The sequence below is a fragment of the Enoplosus armatus genome, chromosome 13, assembly GCF_043641665.1.
Source record: "Enoplosus armatus isolate fEnoArm2 chromosome 13, fEnoArm2.hap1, whole genome shotgun sequence".
Taxonomy (NCBI): domain Eukaryota; kingdom Metazoa; phylum Chordata; class Actinopteri; order Centrarchiformes; family Enoplosidae; genus Enoplosus; species Enoplosus armatus.
The window spans coordinates 8,520,165-8,541,660 of NC_092192.1; the positions used below are offsets into that span (position 1 = coordinate 8,520,165).

The window sequence follows — 21,496 nt, forward strand, 5'->3', positions numbered from 1 at the left end:
TCTCTCCCTCTCTGATCTGGGTTTGTTATTTCCACAAACAGCCATCTGCTCTCTTGTCAGAGCAGAGAACCTTGACTGTGGCTGAGAGACCTCTTGTCTCATTGTGCAGTCAGTTTGGGTATCTGACCTGCTTCAAGATTCATGAGCACAACATCTGTCTCAAAAAGCAGTCATTTAGGGCCTTTATAATTACCCAGTCATCTCAAGCACTTGCCCTGCGGTGGGTAGTGCTCCTGAAAGGTGTGCTGGAAATGTAGACACATTCCTTAAAAAGTTATTTTTGTGTATTTTAAGTGTAGACAAGCATTAGAATATTAATATGGTGAATGTACTAGTGATTCCTGTGTCTCTGCTTTACTTGATAAATGATAAATGATAAATCTACATCTTAATTCAGCTAAACGGTCAATAAAGATGTTTTCAAATGTTTTTAATTTGGCTTTTAGATTGAATTCATGGTTTTATTCAAATGTATATAAATATGTTAAACTGTTTCCAAGGATTTTATTAATTGATATAATGTATCATGTCTGGAAGTATGATAGCTTTGTTTCCTCATTTTAATCATGTCATGTGGAGCAATGAGGGCTGCATCTTTGTGTTAAAGGTACCATCTAAATAGTACAAATATTAGTTTTTTTTGTATAAGAAGTACAAACACTATAATCATCTTAGTTGCTGTTGTTTTGTACATTGACCTAGAGTGAAGCTTAAACACTGCTGCATTGTCTTATCTTGACTGAAGGGGTGTTGGTAGCAGGGGCCTGTAGACTAGAGTGTAGTGAGTGGGGAGACTGTCCTTGAACCATGTGACCCTGGGCTCAAGCTCTCAGCATCTGCTGGTGTGTACTACTGTATACTGCGTGAGTCCCTGCCAGCTAAAGGGTTCTGTGTCTTTGTCCTGCCCAGTTAGTTACAGTTATTCCTTAAAAACATCTTTTACAGTGTTTCAGTTCAGGCACTATATGCTGGATCACCATCAGTTAAACTGGCTTGAAATGGGTCAGGTGAGGCAACAGAGGGACGTATAATGGTAAGCTAAGCAGACAGGTTGGCAGGTGAATTGGCCTGATCCAGACAATGACGACTGTAGCAAATAGTCAGAGAAAGAGATTCCCTCTCATTCTGTGAGACAAGCCAGTCTCTCCCAGGCTCAACTTGTCACTACTCTCCCGCATTAATGTTTCTGTGCTCGTATTCTCCGACTATCTTTTTCTTTTTTTTTTTAATAAATGAAAGGATGATAAAAAGTGATGTGTGATTAAAGAACGATTGAGTGATATTGTAATTAATGGGGGCTGGGGCGGTGACGTGCCATCTGCTGCTCTGATGCAGTTGCGTTGTAGCTTTTTATAAAGGCTATGTCTGTTTTTATTTGGTTTCTCTTCCCTCCCTCAGCCAGTGTCCAAAGGCTTGGTCTCTCAACATGTCACTTCACATCAGGGCCGCCTGTACTGCCTGGAAGCCTATACCTGCATTTACAAACACAGACACACACACGCACACACAATCTCAGGCCAAGAATAAAAAAACAAACATTCACTGCCTCTTATGACAGCAAGGACCCTTGAAAGGACACCAGTGGACAGAATAGAGAGAGGCTAAAAGAGATACAGAGGATTTGAATGTAGGACAGCCACAGCACTAGGTACACAGCTAACGTTGCTGTTAAGTTAACCTCAAAGTTAACCCCTCGTTGACTGGGTTAAGCTTGACGCTGGGAGCTGTGTTCCCACCCCTCTGCCAGGCTGGAGTTCAGGGATGAACATCACAGTGCAGACGAGGACAGAGAGAAAACAAAGAGAAAGCAGGGGAAGAGGAGGAGTGGACAAACCACAGAGAAGGGTGAAGGGCATAAAATGGAATGGGATGGTGGTCGTGGCATTGTATTGGCTCTGCAAATGAAAATTACAGTCCATGTTGCCAGTTTACAGAGGTCAGGCGTGTAAGGATGTGAGAGTTGGAGCAAAATGTGTGGATTTACTGTGTCCAAGGCCATGTTTTGGGCTTATATCTCAGTAACAATACAAGCCCCATTATATAAAGTTGTTTTTCGCAAGCAAACAATCACAAAATTAAAAATGGGTCAGCTTTTCTAGCTTTGACTCTGCATTTCAGATAAGTATCTGCGACTTGGGAAGAAATATATGCACTGTGTTGTAGATGTAGAGGCTTGAAATTGAAATTTACTAACACACTCTCAGAACTTGACAACTAAATGTTATTTTTATAGTACCTAAAAAATTAATGGTCACCCATTTGCATCCGACAACAGTGGTGTAGTTGTGTTAATACGGTATAGACGTCAGTGTTTGATAGATAGAGAGGAGGTAAAGGAAGCTGTATTGTAAGGGGAGAACCAAGACGAATGAGCGATTTTATCAAGAAATGCGTGATTTGTCTTTTTGTCTGAAGCCCCTGAATAATGGAGCCAGCGTGGTGCATTTACATGAACCGTCTTTCCAACACATTAGTGGAATAAATGAGCTTAAAAACGCACCGCTTAGATGGGCAAGAAGCTTTTCCTTTCGAGCATAAAGGGAATCGATGCCATTTGCTGTCTGTCTTTCTTGTTTTGCAACTAGCCTCTCTTTTCTCAGCAGTGAATCATGGGATGGTTTAAGCAGGGCATGAGATGGTTAATTTGCTGTCCTTTTAGCTGAGCACAAATGGACGCTCTGTGCGTCAGCCAGTGGCACATATCTGTGTGTGTTTGACAGTATTCAGAGTGCTTTGGTCTGCGTCTGTGTCCATGAATTAATGCATGTTCCTATGTGTCCATTTGCTTGCCTGCACATTTCAGTGTGTGCTCTCCACTGGCTACGAGTCTTTTTTTTATGTATTGAAAGCTATTCTTAGAGTGACCTTCCAAAAGCCATGGCGTGCAGCCCTGTTGTCTGTGTGCGCCCGCCTGTGTGATTCAGTTTGAGTGGAGAAAGCCCAGGGACACATCAGTGGCCCTCTCCCGATTACGGAGCTCCACAGTTTGCAGATGATTCTTTGATGGGGCGAATCTGGAGGCATTGTGGTTGAAAGGAAGTGGCCCGGCGAGAGGAAACCGTCAGCGAAACAAACACATGAACACCCATGCGCACTATAATATATATATATATATATATATATATATATATATATATTATAGTGCGCAAACACACTCAAGTAAGCACAGTCACTCTCTGACAAGCCGAAGGATTCCCCTTATAGCATGGCAGAGTGCATCGTTGTTCTATCTTTAGGCTCTCGGTGCTGCGAATGGGGACCTAGACCATAATTTAATCGTCAACTACACAAACACACTCTTACACACAACTAGAATAGATACAGTTCTGCTGCAACAAAATTAGGGAGGGTGACGAATCACATCAGAATGAGCCCCGAAGATACAATTATTTTATACCAGGTCATTCAGTTGGCTAGAGTGGTTCGTTCTTTTCTCCATTCTACTTTCTGATATCACATTTGAGTCCATATATCTTAAAGAGGGGTCTTTGTAGAAGAAAATCATCGTCGTTGGGTCCTTAAATAACATTTTAGTTTGTGTCAGGAGTACGTAATGATTAGTCTGCTTTCATCAAGGCTGTGTTGCATTTTTATTGCACTGCCAAACAGAAAAGCTGTCCCTTTAAGGAAATCCACTTAAGAGAGAGGTGGGACAGGCATGTCGTAATATTGTCTTGGCATCAGGAGGTTTGTGAAATCCCCCAGCGGTGGTGTGGTAACAGCCACATTACATACTGGGTTCAATTGTGAAATCCAAAACAAATGAAAGGGAAAATGTTATCAAATTCCTTGAAAAAAAAAAAAAAGAAAAAGAAATGATGCCACCGAGACAAGGACGCTTGTCACCACCTGCCTGGTTTAATCAAGAAAAGATGGAGGGAGACAGAAAGCAATAACACCAAAATGCCAATAGTTTTTTATTGTTACTGAGACATTGCATCCCTGATCAAATAAAACACCCGTGAAAGCTCAAGCATATTGTGTGAAATGTTACCAGTTTCCAATGCATAAATTGTCTTGATGAGTGACACCACATCCTCAGAACAATTCACAAAAAATTAAAAAAAAAAAAAAAAAAAAAAAGGAGGTACGATATGACATGGAGGAATATGTAGATACAGAGTAGAACATTTTTTTTCTATGATAACGTACAATGCTTTGAATCCACAGTGTAGAGGTGAAACTGCCAGTTTTACTATGTTTGTTAAAACTTCCTTAAGAAAATATTAAACCAGACATGTGTAGACAAATGAAAATACTACACAGTCGGCGCACAATAGGTTATCCATGACTTTATGCTGTGTATATGAAAACAGTAATTTAATCACGGTAATAATACCTTGCAGCTTTTTATCAGATGACGATACACTCCATCTTTGCCGAAGGAAAAAGGTTAAGAAGCGCTGAAACAATGCATTAGCCGTGGTGCGACTCTGTTGCTATAATAGCTGCTGTCTCTAATCTCTCCCTCCCTTCATCCCCCCTTTCTCTCTGTGCGTTCTCCCTCTTGCTTCTGGGTGATAGTTGTGATGGGCAGGAGTGGGAGGAAAAATGCTCTGACTCAGCCAGAACCCTCCTTTTGTGAAGTTAAATACCAATTTACACTCCTCCCCATCCCCTCTCCCGTCCTCCACACACACACATCCTAACCCACCCCATACACTAACAGTATTCGCATTTACAAGTGCCTGCTCTATACACCCCCCACCCCATCCCGTCCCATCCCACCCCTTCTTCCTCTTCTTCCCTGCTCACTCTCGCGAAAGAGATGATTTTTATTTTGCGCCCGGTGTATTCCTGTGTCCTACTTTTGACACCCCCCTCCCCTCCCCCTCCTTGCTTTGTCTCTCTCTCACTGCCTTTCTCAGTTGACAGTCTAATAAGCCAGTAATTAAAACCTGAAAACAGGGAATGGTGATAGGCCATAGGAGAAGAGATTGCTTTGGGAAGATAAAGCTCTTGTTTTCCTCCCCATCGACCACCACCTGCATATAAAAGAGCGCCTGTGGTGCACAGCAGAGGAGTACAGATTTAGAGAAATAGATTTTCTTTTTTGTCTTTGTGGTATGTTAGATTGTCAGTCCTCTCAGTGTTCTGTATTAGATGTTTTTGGAGGACAAATCATGAAGCACACAGGAATATAGATTGAACACAGAGGGTGAAGGTCGAGAAATAGAATGATATTCTGTGTCAAAGGCAGCTCCAATCCTGCAGTTTACTTAAGCGGGGACCTCTTCTACCTTAATGTGTGAATATAAATGTCCTGTATTTTTTAATCCACTAGTAATGACACCAAACCTTTCCACAGAACAACTGTAGTTGCAACATGAGTTTCAGAGCGCTAAACTAGGACACTGGAATACATTGACTACAAAATTAAAGTCATCTAATTTGTAAGAGAGAGGAAGATGGGGAAAGAAAGTGGACGTAAATAAGTGAGGTTGTTGTTCGTTCCTGTTTTTCGGTTGAGATGCCGGGAGGCAAAGATGGAGGTCACGGGGCGGGAAGATGCAAGGATGAAAAAAAGAAGGAAGAGAGGAAAAAAAAGAAGAGAGTGTTCAGCCAATACCAAAACAGGTCAAAGCTGTCAGAGATGCCGTTTTTGGAGGTTTGTGTTCTTCTTGACTACTGCTGGTGCAGCCGCCATTCTGAAACACCATTCTCACTACAACTGTATGAAGCAATGGACGGTCAGACTTAAGTTGATGGGGTTGGGACTTTGTAAACCTGAAGGTGCAGGAAAGGAGATGGCCACACGTATACTGTAATTCATGATGAAATGTTCTATTGGATGCTTGAACCAATATTACTGCTCCTGCTGGTATTACAACTGACTTTACTGCTACTGTTATTGCTAATATTACTGCTACTACTGTTTGCTGCTACTACCACTACTACTAAATGTAAAATCTCTGCAAAGTAATAAGTAACTATAGCTGTCTATAAGTACATTGTAAAAAGTACAGTATCTTCTTGTGAAATGTAGTGGAGGTTACATATAGAGTACCATAAAAAAGAAATCTTCAAGTAAAGTTCAAGTTCCTCTAAATTGTACTTAAGTACATTATTTGATTTAATGTAGATTAGATTCCACCTCTGAAACAAACCTAGAAGCATTACTCAAACTGTAAAATAGTTGCATTACACAAGTATCTGAATAGCAAGTGTATACAGTAGCTAGTGTGTAGCACTGAGAAAGTACAAATGTGACGTGCAGAATGAGGGATTTTAGAAATCTTACGTTGTAGCAGCAATGGCTTTAGCCTGAATGGAGTTTGTATGTGTACTGTACATGCTCGAATCTGTATGCACACACAAAACAAACAGCTTTAACAGTCTTCTTGCAACCCTGTTGAGGCGGACAGAGCTGGTTTAAATGCTAAAAGCAGTTCAAAGTTGATGCCACTCTGTGGAGCTATTGTACCTAAGCCAAGCCCTCATTGCTCAATAAACTGCTGTAAAGTTCCATGCTAGGGTCCAAGATACTCCTCTCACTCAGCTTATTGGCCTTGCGTAATATTCTGCAACCCAGGGTTTCAAAGTAATTAGCCTTAAGAAATAAGGAGAGCATAGTTGTGGAACATCATGTGTCTGGTTGGTTAATACATGGCATAAGAGGATGAATCTCGAATGAAATGAAAACAATGAGCAGTTTCCAAGGAATCCTAATGACATTGTACAGCACATTACCAAAATTGTAGTATTAGAACTCTGCAGATTCATTATTCATATGTCATATATGGCATGTGGTATTACCATGCCAAGCCTCGAAAAGAGCACAGTATGTCTTATCTGTGCATATTATGCTAATACATGTCACAGATACTATAATGTATAGGAGGTCTATTACCAGTAAGTTTAGCAAAGGCTACAGTGAAATAAATTTTCAAGTAATCTAGTCTTAGTCTTGGGAACGTGTTACCTTCAATGAAACCGTCCGTGAATCCATATGAGGGGATGCATTGTTAATATTCATGCTGGACAGCTGGGATCATGTTTGAACTCAAGCACAAGGCGCACACATTTGGCTTATGAGGCGTACTCCACTGAAAATATCAGTTTCTTAAAGTGTACATGCTGTGTTTTTGTGGGAGTGCTGTTTTGGCAAAGCTCTGTGATTATTAAGTTACTCAAAAGAAAATGCAACTTAGTCTGAGTATGCACAGGCATAAACCAGTGCTGTAGTTTTAGGCAATTCAGTCAGTACGTTGAATATGATTAATTAGATTTCAAAGCTTAAAACCCAGGGATCCAAAAACTCTAATCTGTAATAGCACAAAGCCATTGGCAATGAAGTGGGGGCTTATTGTCTTGGCTTATACAGCGTTTGTGTGAGCTCTTCCATTGAATTGAGATTTAAATTGCATTGTTGCTATTGTAAAGACCAATACATTGTGCCAGTATGACTGGAAAACCATCCTGAAGATATCCTGTAATAGTGAGATTTCTGACAGCACTTATGATTCATTAAAGTAGACAATAAGATAAGAAGATGAGATATATGAAATGTTAACTGATTCCTCTTGGTATATGTTGTGCCAAACGTGTGTTTGTCTGACTCAACTTAATCAACCCAAAAATAGCAACATCAAATGTCTCCGTGAAGTGAGTGACTTTAATCTGCACAGCTGCATGAGACCATATCGTTCAACAGCTTAAATGTACTGAAACATCACATCAGAAAATGACAGTGTTGTATTGTGTTGTTGTGGTTCCTAAAGGGGGCATGTGGGAGGTACTTGCAGATTTTTTTAAAGCATCTTTGCTGATAATCTGTTACTGCTGTGGTGTTTTTGCACGAGATCATTTCTCAGTTATAAAAAAAAATATGGCCAGTGCTGTGACATCCTTGCCCTTTGATTTTCTGTTTTCGACTCTGCAGGCTCAGTGGTTATTACTCGTGAAGCTAAGCTTTACTGAGGGATTTTTTTTTTCTGGAAAACAACAATCAGTATTCTGCACCAGGTGTGTAGAACAGAACAATGAAGGTAAAAGCTGAAACGTAAAATGGCTATAGTTGAATCACTCTTGCGTTGTATCACTGAAAAAAGATATTTATATTGTGCAAGATTTTACTGACAACAATTGCGAATATTCTTCATCTATCGCCTCCTGACTGCTTGTCTTAAAATATTAAGTCATTTTTGATTTTGTTTTTAGGTTGTCCATTCTGTCTTTCTAAGCTGAACACATCCTCTGTCAAGAGGCCTCTGAAAAGCTTTTTGTCGTGTGTGCTTATCTGTAATTTTCCATCCCTACCACAGCGTCGCATTCTCTCCTTTCCTCCTTTTTCCAGATTAGCTGCATTTATTTTGAATTGCAGCTCATCTGTCCTTTTTAAAGAAGCACAAGTGGGACAAACAAGTCTAGCCATCAAGTGCCGTGACTGTTTAAGTCCTGTCACCTGGCCAAAATAGCTAGAACAGAAAATAAGACCAAAGAGGTGACACATTAAACACGGGGAAAAAGAACTTGCTGCTTATGTAATGAGTGTGAATCGCATCTTTCCTCAGTGTGTGAATAAGAAATAATTAAGCCATTTTTAGACAACGTGAGCTGGAATGCGGAGAAAACTAAGAGAGACTGTGAGAGAAGCGAGAGAGGTGGCTTGTGAATGTGTTGTTTTTAATGATATGACGTGATGGAAATAAACTCACTGATGGAGTTTTCTTTAGAGAAATAAAACAATTTAGGGAAGGACAGGAAGTAAACAACATGTCTGTTTGTGGCCTGAAATAAGATGTAACATTCTTTATAGAAAATACCATAAAGTGTGGTGTTTGTTGAGATAGGCAGCAGAGACTGGACCAATGGGTGCAACTGTCTCATTGTCTGTGTGGTAATTGCATTTTTATCCGACGTGAGGCCTCGTCTTACAGGGGGCCCCTGTGTCAAAATTTTAATACCTCTAATATTTCGTCTGATTATCCTTACTTGGTGCATAATCATACACCAATTTGTGTTTAATCAATGTATCACTGACTACTGACACACAGGAAACCTGGGGGGGGGTAGTATTCCAGCGGAGAAATGCAGGTTGGTTTCTGTGAGTCTGGACAAAATGGGTTGGGAGAACGTATGTGTGTGTGTCGTTGAGTTTGTCCAGAGGCCCCTCAGTGTCTGCCCTGATGATAGCATGTGACATCATTGTCGAGAAAAATCTTTTAAACTTGCTTTTCTAACTTTTCCACTTCCTCCTAAAGTCTTCTAATAATGGTAAGGAAAGCAGTTTTGGCAGCCTCTTACTACCTGTCATAAATCCCATAAACAGCCTTGCTCTCAATAATTTGAGAGCTATTAGTGTGTCTGAGAAAGGGATAATCATCTGTCTCTGTCACATTCAACACAATGTTAACAACAAGGCAATCAAACTCGGCAGACTCCTGTCTGGTGTTTAATCATGCTGCTGTGTTGCCGCAGTTACTCACCATGACAATGCTGTGCCTTTTCTGCCGTGACATCATCTTGCCACCCACTGTCGGGTAGGAATAGCTGCAGTAGCCTGTGGAGGCAAAATGATAAGCCATTGTAGCTAGTTAATCACTCGCATATAGCCCCTAGTCATGCCACAGAAAGTGGTGAGTTAACATTCTCTGTAAGTATTGTTGACCCTGGCAACCAGCCATGGCATAACCCTGGTCATTAGCAAAGCTCCTGTCTTTCTCATAAACACACATGCACAATAGCATCCGCTGTCAGCTCTGATATATATGACCCTTGACAGGAGAGGAGCTCAGTACGACAGCCTGTCAGCGGCTCTGCAATGTGTCTGGCTTGTCTCCGTTCATTGGATGGCCAGCATGTGCCTCAGGTCTCTCCTGCCCATCCATATCCACACCAATTTACAGCCTGGCTGCCAGCAGAACGATATTCTCATGTGACAGTTTGTTTTTTTTTTGTTTTTTTTTCTGGTCAGCAATCCTGAATTTCCATGTTTCATTCCTATGAACTCCCCCTGTGGCTATTCTGCAATAATGTACAGCCACATTGGGATCAGCATCTCGCAGGTTCAGTACTCTCCCAACAAATACAGAATGTTATAACAATTTCTGTATTCTAATAATAATAAAACATCCATCTTTGTTTTGTATTTCCACCATGGTAGAAGGCTCATACTGGAAGAGTGATCTTCCCCCTTCTCCGCTGTGTGTGTGTGTGTGTGTGTCTAATTCTGTTGAGTGTGTTGTCTCTGCAGCTTTTAACAACAAAGCTACACTGTTTTCTGATGAATGATCATCCCCGCCAAGTTTTTATTGCTTTCCGTAGATTACATCAGCCTGTAGTAAATCGCTTTTGCCAGGGAAATGTGTGATCCTAATAAAAATACTTCAAACCATATCTTAATACAAACAATAGTTTTAAGCTGTTGTCTGCGCGGTTGATTTTTCACACAGCTGTCGTCAGCATTTTCCATTCATGAATTCTAAACAGAAAGGAACGGATTGAATTGATAGCAGTGTAATTATAGAAATAAGATGATAAGATTGGAGGAATCTGAACTTTTAGGAATTTTGATAACAAAGAAGCAAAGAAAAGAGCACCGGCCGACTGGGAGGCCTCGACAGATATCTGAACCCTGTGTTCTCATGACGCTGAACTGATGATTATGGAGGAGTTAGGAGTGAAGCTGCCTGTCGAATCACAGGAAATGTGGGTGTTGTTGTTGGATACATGAGAAAGGCTGTGAGATCATAGCATTATGTATCACAGCTTCTTTATATATGCATTGTTGATTCGCAGAAGGGTACATTCGACTTTAGTGATAACAGCCTTGAAAAAGAGAGCTTTCTATAGACCCTGTGAAGATAGAGTGTGAACACACCCTCCTCTGTTGGCGTTGACAGATGTGCAGTTCTAGCTGAGGTTAGTTTGATATCCCAGCTGCAGTCTTATGAGAAATAAACAGGGACCTTTCATCCCCCACACACATACATAGGCATGCATGCATACACACATGAACATGTTTTCTAATTAAACAAACAACAATAACAAGACAAGAGCAAATGTTTGGAGGATTTAAGCTTGCTGAGGTGTAGTGTGGGGCGAAGGGAGACGCTGGTGCCAATAACGGAAGACAAAGTTGTGATCTGTTTTTTACATATGTGTAGGATTCCAAAACATCTGACATTGGTGACTCCTAGTGGTAACAATGCACATTAACACACACCGCTAGACTTATGGACTGCACCAGTTTTCACTAGGATTGTATACTTTTTTTTTTCTTTTTTTTTTTACAAACAAAAACAATTTGACTTTAAAAATTCAGTCCAGCAGGCAAGCAAGTATGAATAAACAACATGCAAAACAAAGCTGGGTAATGTAAAGTGTTCACACAGTCCACTAATTGTGTTGGGACTGTTTATCTGGAGCAATAAACTATTTGTCCATACGGTAATGTTGTGAAATCCTGGCCAAACACTTAAGCCAGTGAGGGAACTGGAAACCATTTTGTTTTGAGTGGAATCAGGAAGTCATTAACAAGCTGATGCATTGCTACAGAGTCATAATAGCAGGCGGGCAGATACAGATACATCAGCCTGCCAGAATGGAGGGCATCGGTCGATAATACCTCCTCAAAGTGTCTTCCTGGCAAGCGCTGTGGCCCGTAATGAAACTGGCGAGCAGACGAAGAGAGGCGTATGGCAGGAGGGTCTTACGCCGGCCGACCTCACCCCTATGGTGGAAATCCCATTATCATTAAGAGTCTGAGGTAATGTGAGGGAGGCTTTGAGCTGCTGACCAAGCTGGAATAAGTGTATTAACCGGCAGTTTCTCAGCTGTCAGGGGTCTCGGCTTTGGGCCCCTGCTAATGTAATGTTAATAAAAACAAAATAGTGGGCTGCTAGACCCCCGAGAGCAGCCTTCATGTGTCTCCTGTACTCGTACAAACCAGGGCAGCGCGCTGTAATATACCGCGCACCTGCCTGCATCAGCAGAAAACACACGTGGTGATATGAATGGTTGTGCTGCTGGGGTTATTGCACTTGGTTTATTTAATGATGCTATCAATGGCTGGGTGAACGGAGGTGCATGCTGGGATAAATCACAAGGACTTGGTCCCTGTCCAGACACTACGAGGACTCGCTCACACAGAGCGCACATGTTCGCAGACATAATAAACACTGACAGTCTCATCTCTTTCTCTCTCTGTCTCTCATTAACACACAAATACACAGATGTTGGCTGTTTTTCAATAAACTGCAGTATGTGTTGTGCGCCCTTTCTCATGAGGAAAATTATTAGCCAGCTGTTCACTCCCCAGCTGCAGAGACTATTCCATGTGTTGTGGGTGCTTAAACACACACACACACACACACTCACATGAACATGCCGTAGATAACATGGCTGAGAGAGAGTAGGTTTATGCCCTGCAGGTTACAAGCCACAGCGAGAGGCCAGGGGAGGTTTCCGACACTGTTAACAGTCTGATGTTAATCAATTAGCAGACAACTGACTGAGCTGGAGGCCAGCAGTGAGCTGCCATTACATCCGGAGATACAGACAGACAGGTACACAGGTAGACAGCTGAGGAGGACAGTAACTATTGGCAAGCATCGCTGCATTGTCAAGCTGGCAGGGATACCACTGGAATGTGTGTGTGTGTGTGTGTGATGATGTGTGATGAGTTTGTTCTTTACATGCCTGTCTCTCTGTTTGGGCCGGGTTCAATGCACCCTCCTCGCAAGGGCGTTCGAAGCGCATTTCTGCATCCGTGTGTGCATGCATGCCTTCTCATGCATTTTAAACAGGCAGGCCAGATGATCCATATTGTCGGGGTCAGGTTGATCTGGGCTCAGCTAACCTCAACCTCTTAACACCTAACATCTGCTGGGGTCAGACGGCCAGCATCATCAGCTGGATGCTAGTGTTCATGTTCCAGCTAACTACTGGCATGAGATGAGGGTTTGTGTGTGTGTGTGTGTGTGTGTGTGTGTGTGTGTGTGTGTATCCAAGCAAGTCCGGCTCCAGCTCTCTGAATCACTTTGTTTCACTTTAGATCTCCAGTTGCCTTGGGCAAATATGCACTGAAGACTGGTTACACAACATTATATATTGATCAGTTCATCACTTAACAGTTTGTTTAAGCAAGGCTTGGTGTTTCTGTGTTGATCATAGTAAGATCATGTGAAATGATTTAATAAAGTGTGTATACTTTTAACTTTCTCAGTGCCACTACATGTTAGATTATCTTGTTGTTGTTTTCTAGTATTGACTGTGAACATCGATACTCAAGACTATTCACTTTGCAAGTTTTACACTCATGTTATAAAGTAAATTCTATCCCACACATATGAACTTATACCCCTTGTGTTTTATCATACATTCCACAATGCCCTCACTCTTCCTCATGTTGTTTATCTCTCTCCAGGAGACTACGTGGTGCTAACCGTCTTCTTTGACCTGAGCAGGAGAATGGGCTACTTCACCATTCAGACATACATCCCATGCACCCTGATTGTTGTCCTCTCCTGGGTCTCGTTCTGGATCAACAAGGATGCAGTACCTGCCAGGACATCATTAGGTGACGAGAAAAAGAAAAGTCATTTCTGCCTCAAGTTTCTGATCGTTTGTTGCGAATGAAAAAAGTCAGTTAGCAGAATGAATTTGATTTTTATGTGATTGTATGAAATTGGTTTTACTTTCTTTTTTTTTTTTCTTTTCAACTCCATAACCCTCTCTTCTGTAACTGCTCATCAAGCCTTGACACAGCCTTTATATTAGTTCATTTTTACAACCAGTCCACCCAGCCCAAACACACACATGCTGCAGTTATACCAGTGAGGTTCATTAGCCACCCTGGCTTTAATTATTCCCTGCTATGAAACACATCAAGAACCCTGTGGTGGTCACACTCCACCTCATACTGAAAACCAGTCTGCTCAAGCTTCCTCTTTCCTGCCGATCTCTCCTTTACTTTTGTCTTCTCCTTCACCAAACTTCCTCCGCCTCTTTTCCCCTCTGAGACAGGGCAGCTGCTTAGGAATCTAGTCCATCTTGATTAGAAGAGCCTATCCCGGCACATATGTTTTCATGCATGCCTTAATGAGACATTAATTATGCAATACAGCAGGGGAGATGCAGAGATGCAGCCTCAGCACAATAATAATGCAGGTGGCCTCTTCACTGAAAGCAATAAAGGGACACGGAATGAAAAATGAGGGCAAAAAGTGAGGATTTCAAGGAAATTTGTCAGCTTCTGAACTTGCCCTTGGCGTCCATCCTCAAAAGTTCACATGTGATGCAGTTACATACATATTCCTTAGTCAGCTTTCCTTTCGGCCCCTTAAGACTCTAAATCCTGACCTCAAGTCCATGTGATGTGATCATTAGTGAGCATATCTGAATGTAAAACAGTCCCTGCAGGCAGAAACCCTCATTCTACCTCACTATCGTCATTACTTTGTCCATCATTAATCTCTCTAAAAATAGGTTGTTTTTGTTTTCTCCTGCTTCTGCAGCTCCGGACATGATTTGCAGTAGAAATATTATCACTATTAATTCCGTGCTAAAATTGTTCCAAGAGTCAAATGTCTTAATTTCCTTTGAAAGATGATGCGGGAGGTACAGGAAGCCAGGTGGTTAGGAAGCGGATTAATGCAGATGACATAATTCTTAATCCTTCAATGCCATCCAGAAATATATCAATTCACTCACAATACTGCAATGTTAATCTTGACGCAGACTGACATCTTTCAGTCCACGTTAAATTTAGACATAAATCACCTCCTATATACAAGGCAAGTCTCTATGCATGCATGGTCTATTTAAAAGGAGGAGGCGGTCTTGTTAGTTGCTTGTTTGTTGGTGTTTTGGAGTTGTGATGCTGTTGCTGGTAATCTGTTGTATCAGTGTACTTATAAACCCATTTTCTCGTCATGTGCCATCACCCCGCCTCCATCTACATCATCATTAGAGACAGACAGCGTGAGTAAAAGGGGACAGGGTTACCAGATGGTGGATAAAGGAATGTAGTATGTCAGTGTGGTGGTCAATGGCAGCTAAACCGTAAACCAGTAAAGTATGTGGATCAAGGGGACAGTAAAACAGCTGCTCACTCGTCCCTCTGGGCCATCTAACTGTTAAGCGCTTGCAATTAAACAGCCGTCATATATGTACGTGTTCCTAGGTTGAAAAATGTGAAAAATTGGTGCACGATCTCTGAAAATTCTTAAAAATGTCCACTCAGAGTTTGAATCACCACACTGAGTAACACATGCAGTCGTTTTTATTCATTCTTCTTTAAGCACCTGAATAAATGTCTGAATAAAGCTGTGAGCAGCATGCGCACCATGTTCAACTGCAAGACTGATATAAGAACAGTACTGCACGATGCTTGTATTAATATTCTAACCATCATTGTGTTGCCTTTTGTTAATACAGTGGACAGTATGGCAAGCTACTGTTAACAGATAAGACAGGCAGCATAATATCTGGATGTAGGGAAATCATTTTTACAATGTATAATAACTAAATTATAGATGTTTTTTAGATGAAATAAGAGTGCAGAATATGAAATGACAACATTGAGATCTATGCAGCAGTGCAAAAAAGTACAATATAATCGAACTCATGATTTAGAGCAGATCTCATTTTCTCTGTTCTCTCCGATCTCATCACCAGGCATCACCACTGTGCTGACCATGACCACACTGAGTACTATTGCCAGGAAATCCCTTCCCAAAGTTTCCTATGTGACCGCTATGGACCTGTTTGTGTCTGTCTGCTTCATCTTCGTCTTTGCGGCGCTTATAGAGTACGGCACGCTGCATTACTTTGTCAGCAACAGGAAGCCAAGTGCCAAAAAGGACAAGAAGAAGAAAAACCCGGTGAGCGTCTTTCTAAAACTAACTGAAAGTTAGTGAAAGTTTTGTTTTGTTTGTTTTTTTGTTGGATAACGTTTTTTTTTTTATATATATTCCTTGTGATTACAGTTTTTGACCAAGAGAAGTTGCTCAATTTAACGATGTGCTATGTCTTTGTGTAATATATTTACAGTGTTTAGAGTATCCTTTATTTAGGTGAAAGGTCAAGTACTTCCTACGCACTCTCTGTCCTTCCCCCTCTCTTTTACAGTACATAAGCCTCAGAAAAAAGCTATACACTGCTTTGTATCCCTAAGGGAGCATCTTCCCAGGGGCCACAACGTCAAATTACTCAATAAACGAGGCATGCAACTCAAACCTTTTCCTAATCCGACCACACATCTGTTACAGTTGTAATTTAGACCCATGTCACATGACAGGAGCATTGGCCTCATGTGAGCCTTAAATCCCTCAAGAGATCACGGCAGCCCAGTTGAAGGGCCATGATTTCTCGTAGCCCAGTACGTTTACCCTCGACAGCAAGACTAGCACTTCTCTCTAATCAGCTAGAGTTGGCTTATGGTTCTAAAAATTAAATTTTTTGAAAAAAACATGTTCAAATCTACCACTTGAAGTCTTCTTAGTGGAAAAAGTCTGTGTTTTTTAGAATGAATAAGCCAAGTTGCGATACTTTTTAAAAGGGTTTTAGGTAACTGAAATCCATCTTTGCAGTCATTGCATTCTTTTGGAATTGGACTAAATTAAATCTTAGTAGAAAAAAGTAGACTGCACTTGGGTGAACAGCACGATTGAACTGGAACTTGGGCGAAAGTGGGGCGCTCTAGTTTCAGCCTCTGTAACGAAGGTTTTGCACATGGTCTAATATGTCCCGTGGACGAATGAATGACTAATGATGTGGAAGGTGTAATGCCAGTTTGCCATCTCAGAGGGATTTTTCTAGGTTCTCTGCATGATTTGCCAAGATATGGGAAGCAAGAAGTATGCAAGAAAAAGGAGGTCTTTGACTGAAATTCTTTTGACATTCATGAATTGTTAAAAATATGGAAATAATTTGAAATCGAGGAAATACGAACAAGCAACTTCACAAGTTTCTTTAAGTACTTTTAAGCTGTTTTTATTCCACGCGATGTAAGTCTTCTTCTTAAAATACAGGATTTCCGATGATCAGTTTTTGTTTATTTTAGAATACTGACATACTTTACCACAACATTTGTTAAATTTCACTTCCGCTTGATGAAGTGCTGTGTAAGACAAATGCTTCCAACTTCATGTGAAAACGTAATGATGTCACGCTCACAGGGAGTGTTTGAACTTGTGGATCGTGTTTACTTGATTTCTCTAGTTCTGCACCTGTAACATTTTTCCTAAGGTGATGCTGGCGTAAGAAGCATGTGAGATACATATATCCCACCATGCATCTCCCCCCTGTGTCTATTCGTAACATGTATGTCTCTCTACAGTATATTTCTTCTCTTTCCATTTTGATTTAGACAGTAGAGTGCTTCTGATTTTCACACATTATCTTGTGTTTCTGTTTGTTTTTTTCTTTTTATTGATGTTTTTTTGTTCTCTGTTTACATGTATTCTTTGTTTTTTTTTGTTACTCTCTTTCAATTCCACATATTCTTTGTTTCCTGTCTGGACAAAAGCTCCTCCGGCTCTTTTCCTCAAAGGTATATTGCCTGTGTCTGACTGCATGTGTCTGCTGCATTTTGGCTCTTTGAGCCCCCAGCACCTCACTGCTTTTCTGTCTGTTCTACAGCAGATACGCCTCTCTCTGTCCCCTCTTTATCTACCTGCATTCTTACCGTGCTCCTCATCAGTTACTAAATAGGTATCAGAGATAACATTTAAAAGGGGCGCTCTGCAGTGCACAGTGCGGAGGCAGCCAGCCAGACGTACTTATGCAGTTTTTAAAATTTAAATAGGCATCCCACACATCTCGTGTCCAGAGGAATGTAATAGTCCAGGCCCACTGTGGACTCATTCTGGCTCCCTCTGTCCTGTTTCACTCTTTGTTGTTGTTGTAACCACAGTGAACTAGCAGCCGCTGCAATAGCTTCCTCTTCTTTCCCTTCTCCTGCCAGTAAATCTATACCTGTGTGTTTGTTGGGCTTCTCAACCTGACGCTTCCTACAGAGTCAGCAGAGCCTTAACAGACTGAAACAGACAACCCCTTCACTGTGTTTAAGTCCAATTAGAGTTGGAGGTCCATTCAGAAGATTAACACATGCTAATCCTTAAACACCCAAAAAGCATCCAGGGTGGGTGGAAGCTAGCAAAGATCTAAATTTAACCCAACACACAAGTCAAGACAAGATAATCTGCTTTTCCACATAGAGGTCCACATCAATATTTTACTAGGAGGAACATTTTTAAGTTTGGATCAGTTAGATTTTTAGCCTAGACATAAGTTTAAATGCACTGCTGAAAAGTCCACCTGCAGTATTTAAACACTACCATCAAATATTTAACTTAAGCCAGATAACCAAGGGACCCTCCAGTAATGATCCCGAATGTTTCCGCCTTTTGTCTTCTCTGAGAGGTTGTCTACTTTCAGCCAGTTAAAGTTGCCAATGCCACTGTGTTGTTTCTTTGTTGTTTTTTTGTTTGTTTGTTTGTTTTTTGCTAACACCGACTCAGCACAGCCCAGCTTGACCAGGCCATGCAGCAGGATGCTATTAATGCTCCTTCTGCTTGAGCTTTCACTGCGCTTCCTCCAGTGCAACCAATCCCCTTTGAGAACTGAGTCATAACCTGTTCTGCTAATCCCCTCATTAACTCAACATACAGTCCGTTAATAAGGACAAAAATGCTGAAACTAACCCGTATGTTGTTTTGTTTGTGGTTATGTATCGTTTTCAAAGGGACAGCAGGTTTGTGCACTAGTGCTGGGCAAGATGAGAAGTTCTAGGGAATGAGCAGTTCAATCAAGTTTAAGAATTTTAAGCTTGTTTGAGGATGCATGCTTACAGCAGATAATGTTATGTTCAAACTAAAACTGCAATGACCTATGTTACTTTATTTGCAGCAAGCATGCCTATTGTAGATACATAACAATGGGGGCAACAATGTGATGTTTGTTGCAATTAAAGGAGAACTGATTAATATTAACAAGTATCTCATATTCTCACAACAGAGCATAAATACATGCTGTAAAACATATTGGGAGTGCTAGTGCAGTCATTTATAGATTATTGTTCCTATGTTGTAAAGACAAAACATCAAGAACAACCTAAATGACAGCAAATACTGGCACTTCTGAGGGAAAGCAGTGATGTGAAATTCTTAGAAGTTGAACTTTGGAGTATGCTCAACTCACTGTGTCTTCTTTAAATGATGAGCTTGACACCCTAGTTTATCAGCAAGGTCATGGAACCTTCCATTTCTGCCAAAGTTGGGGAGGGGGGGCATTTAATCTGCCAAACAGCCAGAATTCCAATTTGTGTAAAGGTGGCATGGTATTTCAAGATAAAAGCTGATGAAAACGGTCTGTTTGAATACTAATTGTCTGCCTTTAGAATGACAGGGCCATAGACTCACTGATGTCACTGACCTATTTTAGGATTCTTCACAAATGAAAGGCATGTGCCCTCCAGTGGTTAGCACAGTTTGAAAAGGAGCTTTATTTTAACCCATTTAGTGACAGAAAGAGTGGGCTGGACAAATATTCAGCCGTGTGCTGCACATCTGCCAACACATGCTCCTCCCTAAGCTTAGCTTTATGATGCATCATAAGCCAGTTACAACATATCTTATAAATGTATTTCAGAAAAATTACTTACAACATCCGTACAGGTCCAAATTATGACAATTTGTTGAGTCACGGGGCAATAAAAATATTTACAAAACTGTGCTTAAAACAAATGACACACAGTCATCTGTTTGCTTCAGTGTTTTTTCACAGCATTTCTAAATGTTGTGCAGAGGCAGTAGCGTAATCAGAATGAAAAATGGAAGGGTATTGCCCAGCACTAGCTTAATATAGTTTCTAAATATAGCAATAAGGACTGCTGTACTAAAAATATTATGATTGCCGCCAGCTATACCCCAGCCCAAAGGCGTAATTTGCATCTTGGGCTCCACAGGGACTCACCCTTTGTCACTATGAGCCTCACTAATTACAACCACAGGTGGTAGTTATGAGTCTATATGTATTTTCTTCACATTAAAAAGGGTCCATTGGCAAGTTGAAGGTGCAAATTACATTCTGCTGACTAATGACAGAAAATTAAGTGGGAGACAGAAAATGGCCACTCAAATGAGATCCCCTGTTATGTCAGTGAGGTCTTGATTAGGGTGCTCTGAGGCTCTGATGGCTAACTGTGTCATTTTGTCCTGTTAAAAGCAGACACCCACGGTAGACATCCGTCCACGCTCGGCCACAGCCATTCAGATGAACAACGCCACGCACATGCAGGAGCGAGACGAGGAGTACGGTTATGAGTGTCTGGACGGGAAGGACTGCACCAGCTTCTTCTGCTGTTTCGAAGACTGCCGCTCTGGAGCCTGGCGGCACGGCAGGTTGCACATCCGCATCGCCAAGATAGACTCATATGCACGCATCTTCTTCCCCACTGCATTTGGTCTCTTCAACCTGGTCTACTGGGTCTCCTATCTCTATCTCTAGGCCTGGGTGTGCATCCAGCCTTATCATACAGTTCATTACATTCTACATATGCTCTGTGCCAGCAAAGGGACATTTTGAAGGAGGGGACCCACTGAAACACCCACCGATTTGAATCAAAGCATTTCCTTTAATTCCTTAGTTTGAATCTCAGTCGTTTCATTTGTTAACTTTGACAGACACTGCAAATGTTGTAGCATTACATTTAACTGGTATGAGGAGGTTTGTAGATGTGTTGTGAAAGCATTGATTGTGTGAGCAATTAACAAGAATCTTCGTTTAGTTTTTGTTTTCATGATTTGATTTTGGATTTTTTTTTATTTTTTAATTTCCTCTCAATGGGACTTTTACCATTTGCTTTATTTTAAGCTTTAAATATATTCCTTCCATTGTAAACAATTTCAAATGAAAAGCAATTCAGATCATAGCAAACACCTATCAAAAAAATCTAAATGGCATTAACTATGTTACTATTAACTAATGTATTATTTAATTTCACCTGTTTTTTTCACTTAACATACTAAAACACAAAATCTGAAGCACTTTAATAGCGCTGTGTTAGACAGTGACATTTAAATTCATTTTGATGATGCTAATTTATTTTCAGTTCATTTATTAAGTGTTGGCACAATTAGACACTGTATTTTTCATGTGTGGTCAGAGAGAGATGATGCTGTTTGTGGACAATGCTCAACTGTACAGACACTGTATATATTTTACTATTACATAGTGGTTTACATTTATTGCATGCACCTTTCAGGCCAAAAATCAACATGTTTTATGGTCTTCTATTGTTGGCTATGGAAACTAAAAAAAAATGAGCACTGTTGATTATCATTCAGGATTTAATTATACTTTTTTTTCTAGGAAAATTGGAAAATTAAATGACAAAAATGTGCCCAGTTTATCTTTTTAAGTTGAGGAATCATCTTTGCATACAGGTGGGAGGATCAGCCCAGAATTTCAGGCCAGACAAACATTTTAATCATTTTCCTCGCAGCCATTAACTTACAGTATAGACAACACTGACCTCTCATCCTCTCCT

General features: G+C 40.9%; 1 protein-coding gene across 4 annotated transcripts in view; it reads left to right on the forward strand.

Moving 5' to 3' along the window:
• Positions 1 to 20,454, forward strand: part of gabrg2 (gamma-aminobutyric acid type A receptor subunit gamma2) — a 44,870-nt gene extending 24,416 nt beyond the window's left edge. The window contains exons 7-10 of one of the 4 annotated variants that reach the window (XM_070917002.1): positions 13,370 to 13,522; positions 15,622 to 15,827; positions 17,474 to 17,497; positions 20,173 to 20,454. In XM_070917002.1, coding sequence (XP_070773103.1) covers positions 13,370 to 13,522; positions 15,622 to 15,827; positions 17,474 to 17,497; positions 20,173 to 20,454 — 665 coding nt within the window. The remainder of the gene's footprint in view (positions 1 to 13,369; positions 13,523 to 15,621; positions 15,828 to 17,473; positions 17,498 to 20,172) is intronic. The other 3 variants (XM_070917003.1, XM_070917005.1, XM_070917004.1) reach the window with 3 other exon arrangements.
• The last annotated feature ends 1,042 nt before the right edge of the window (positions 20,455 to 21,496 follow it).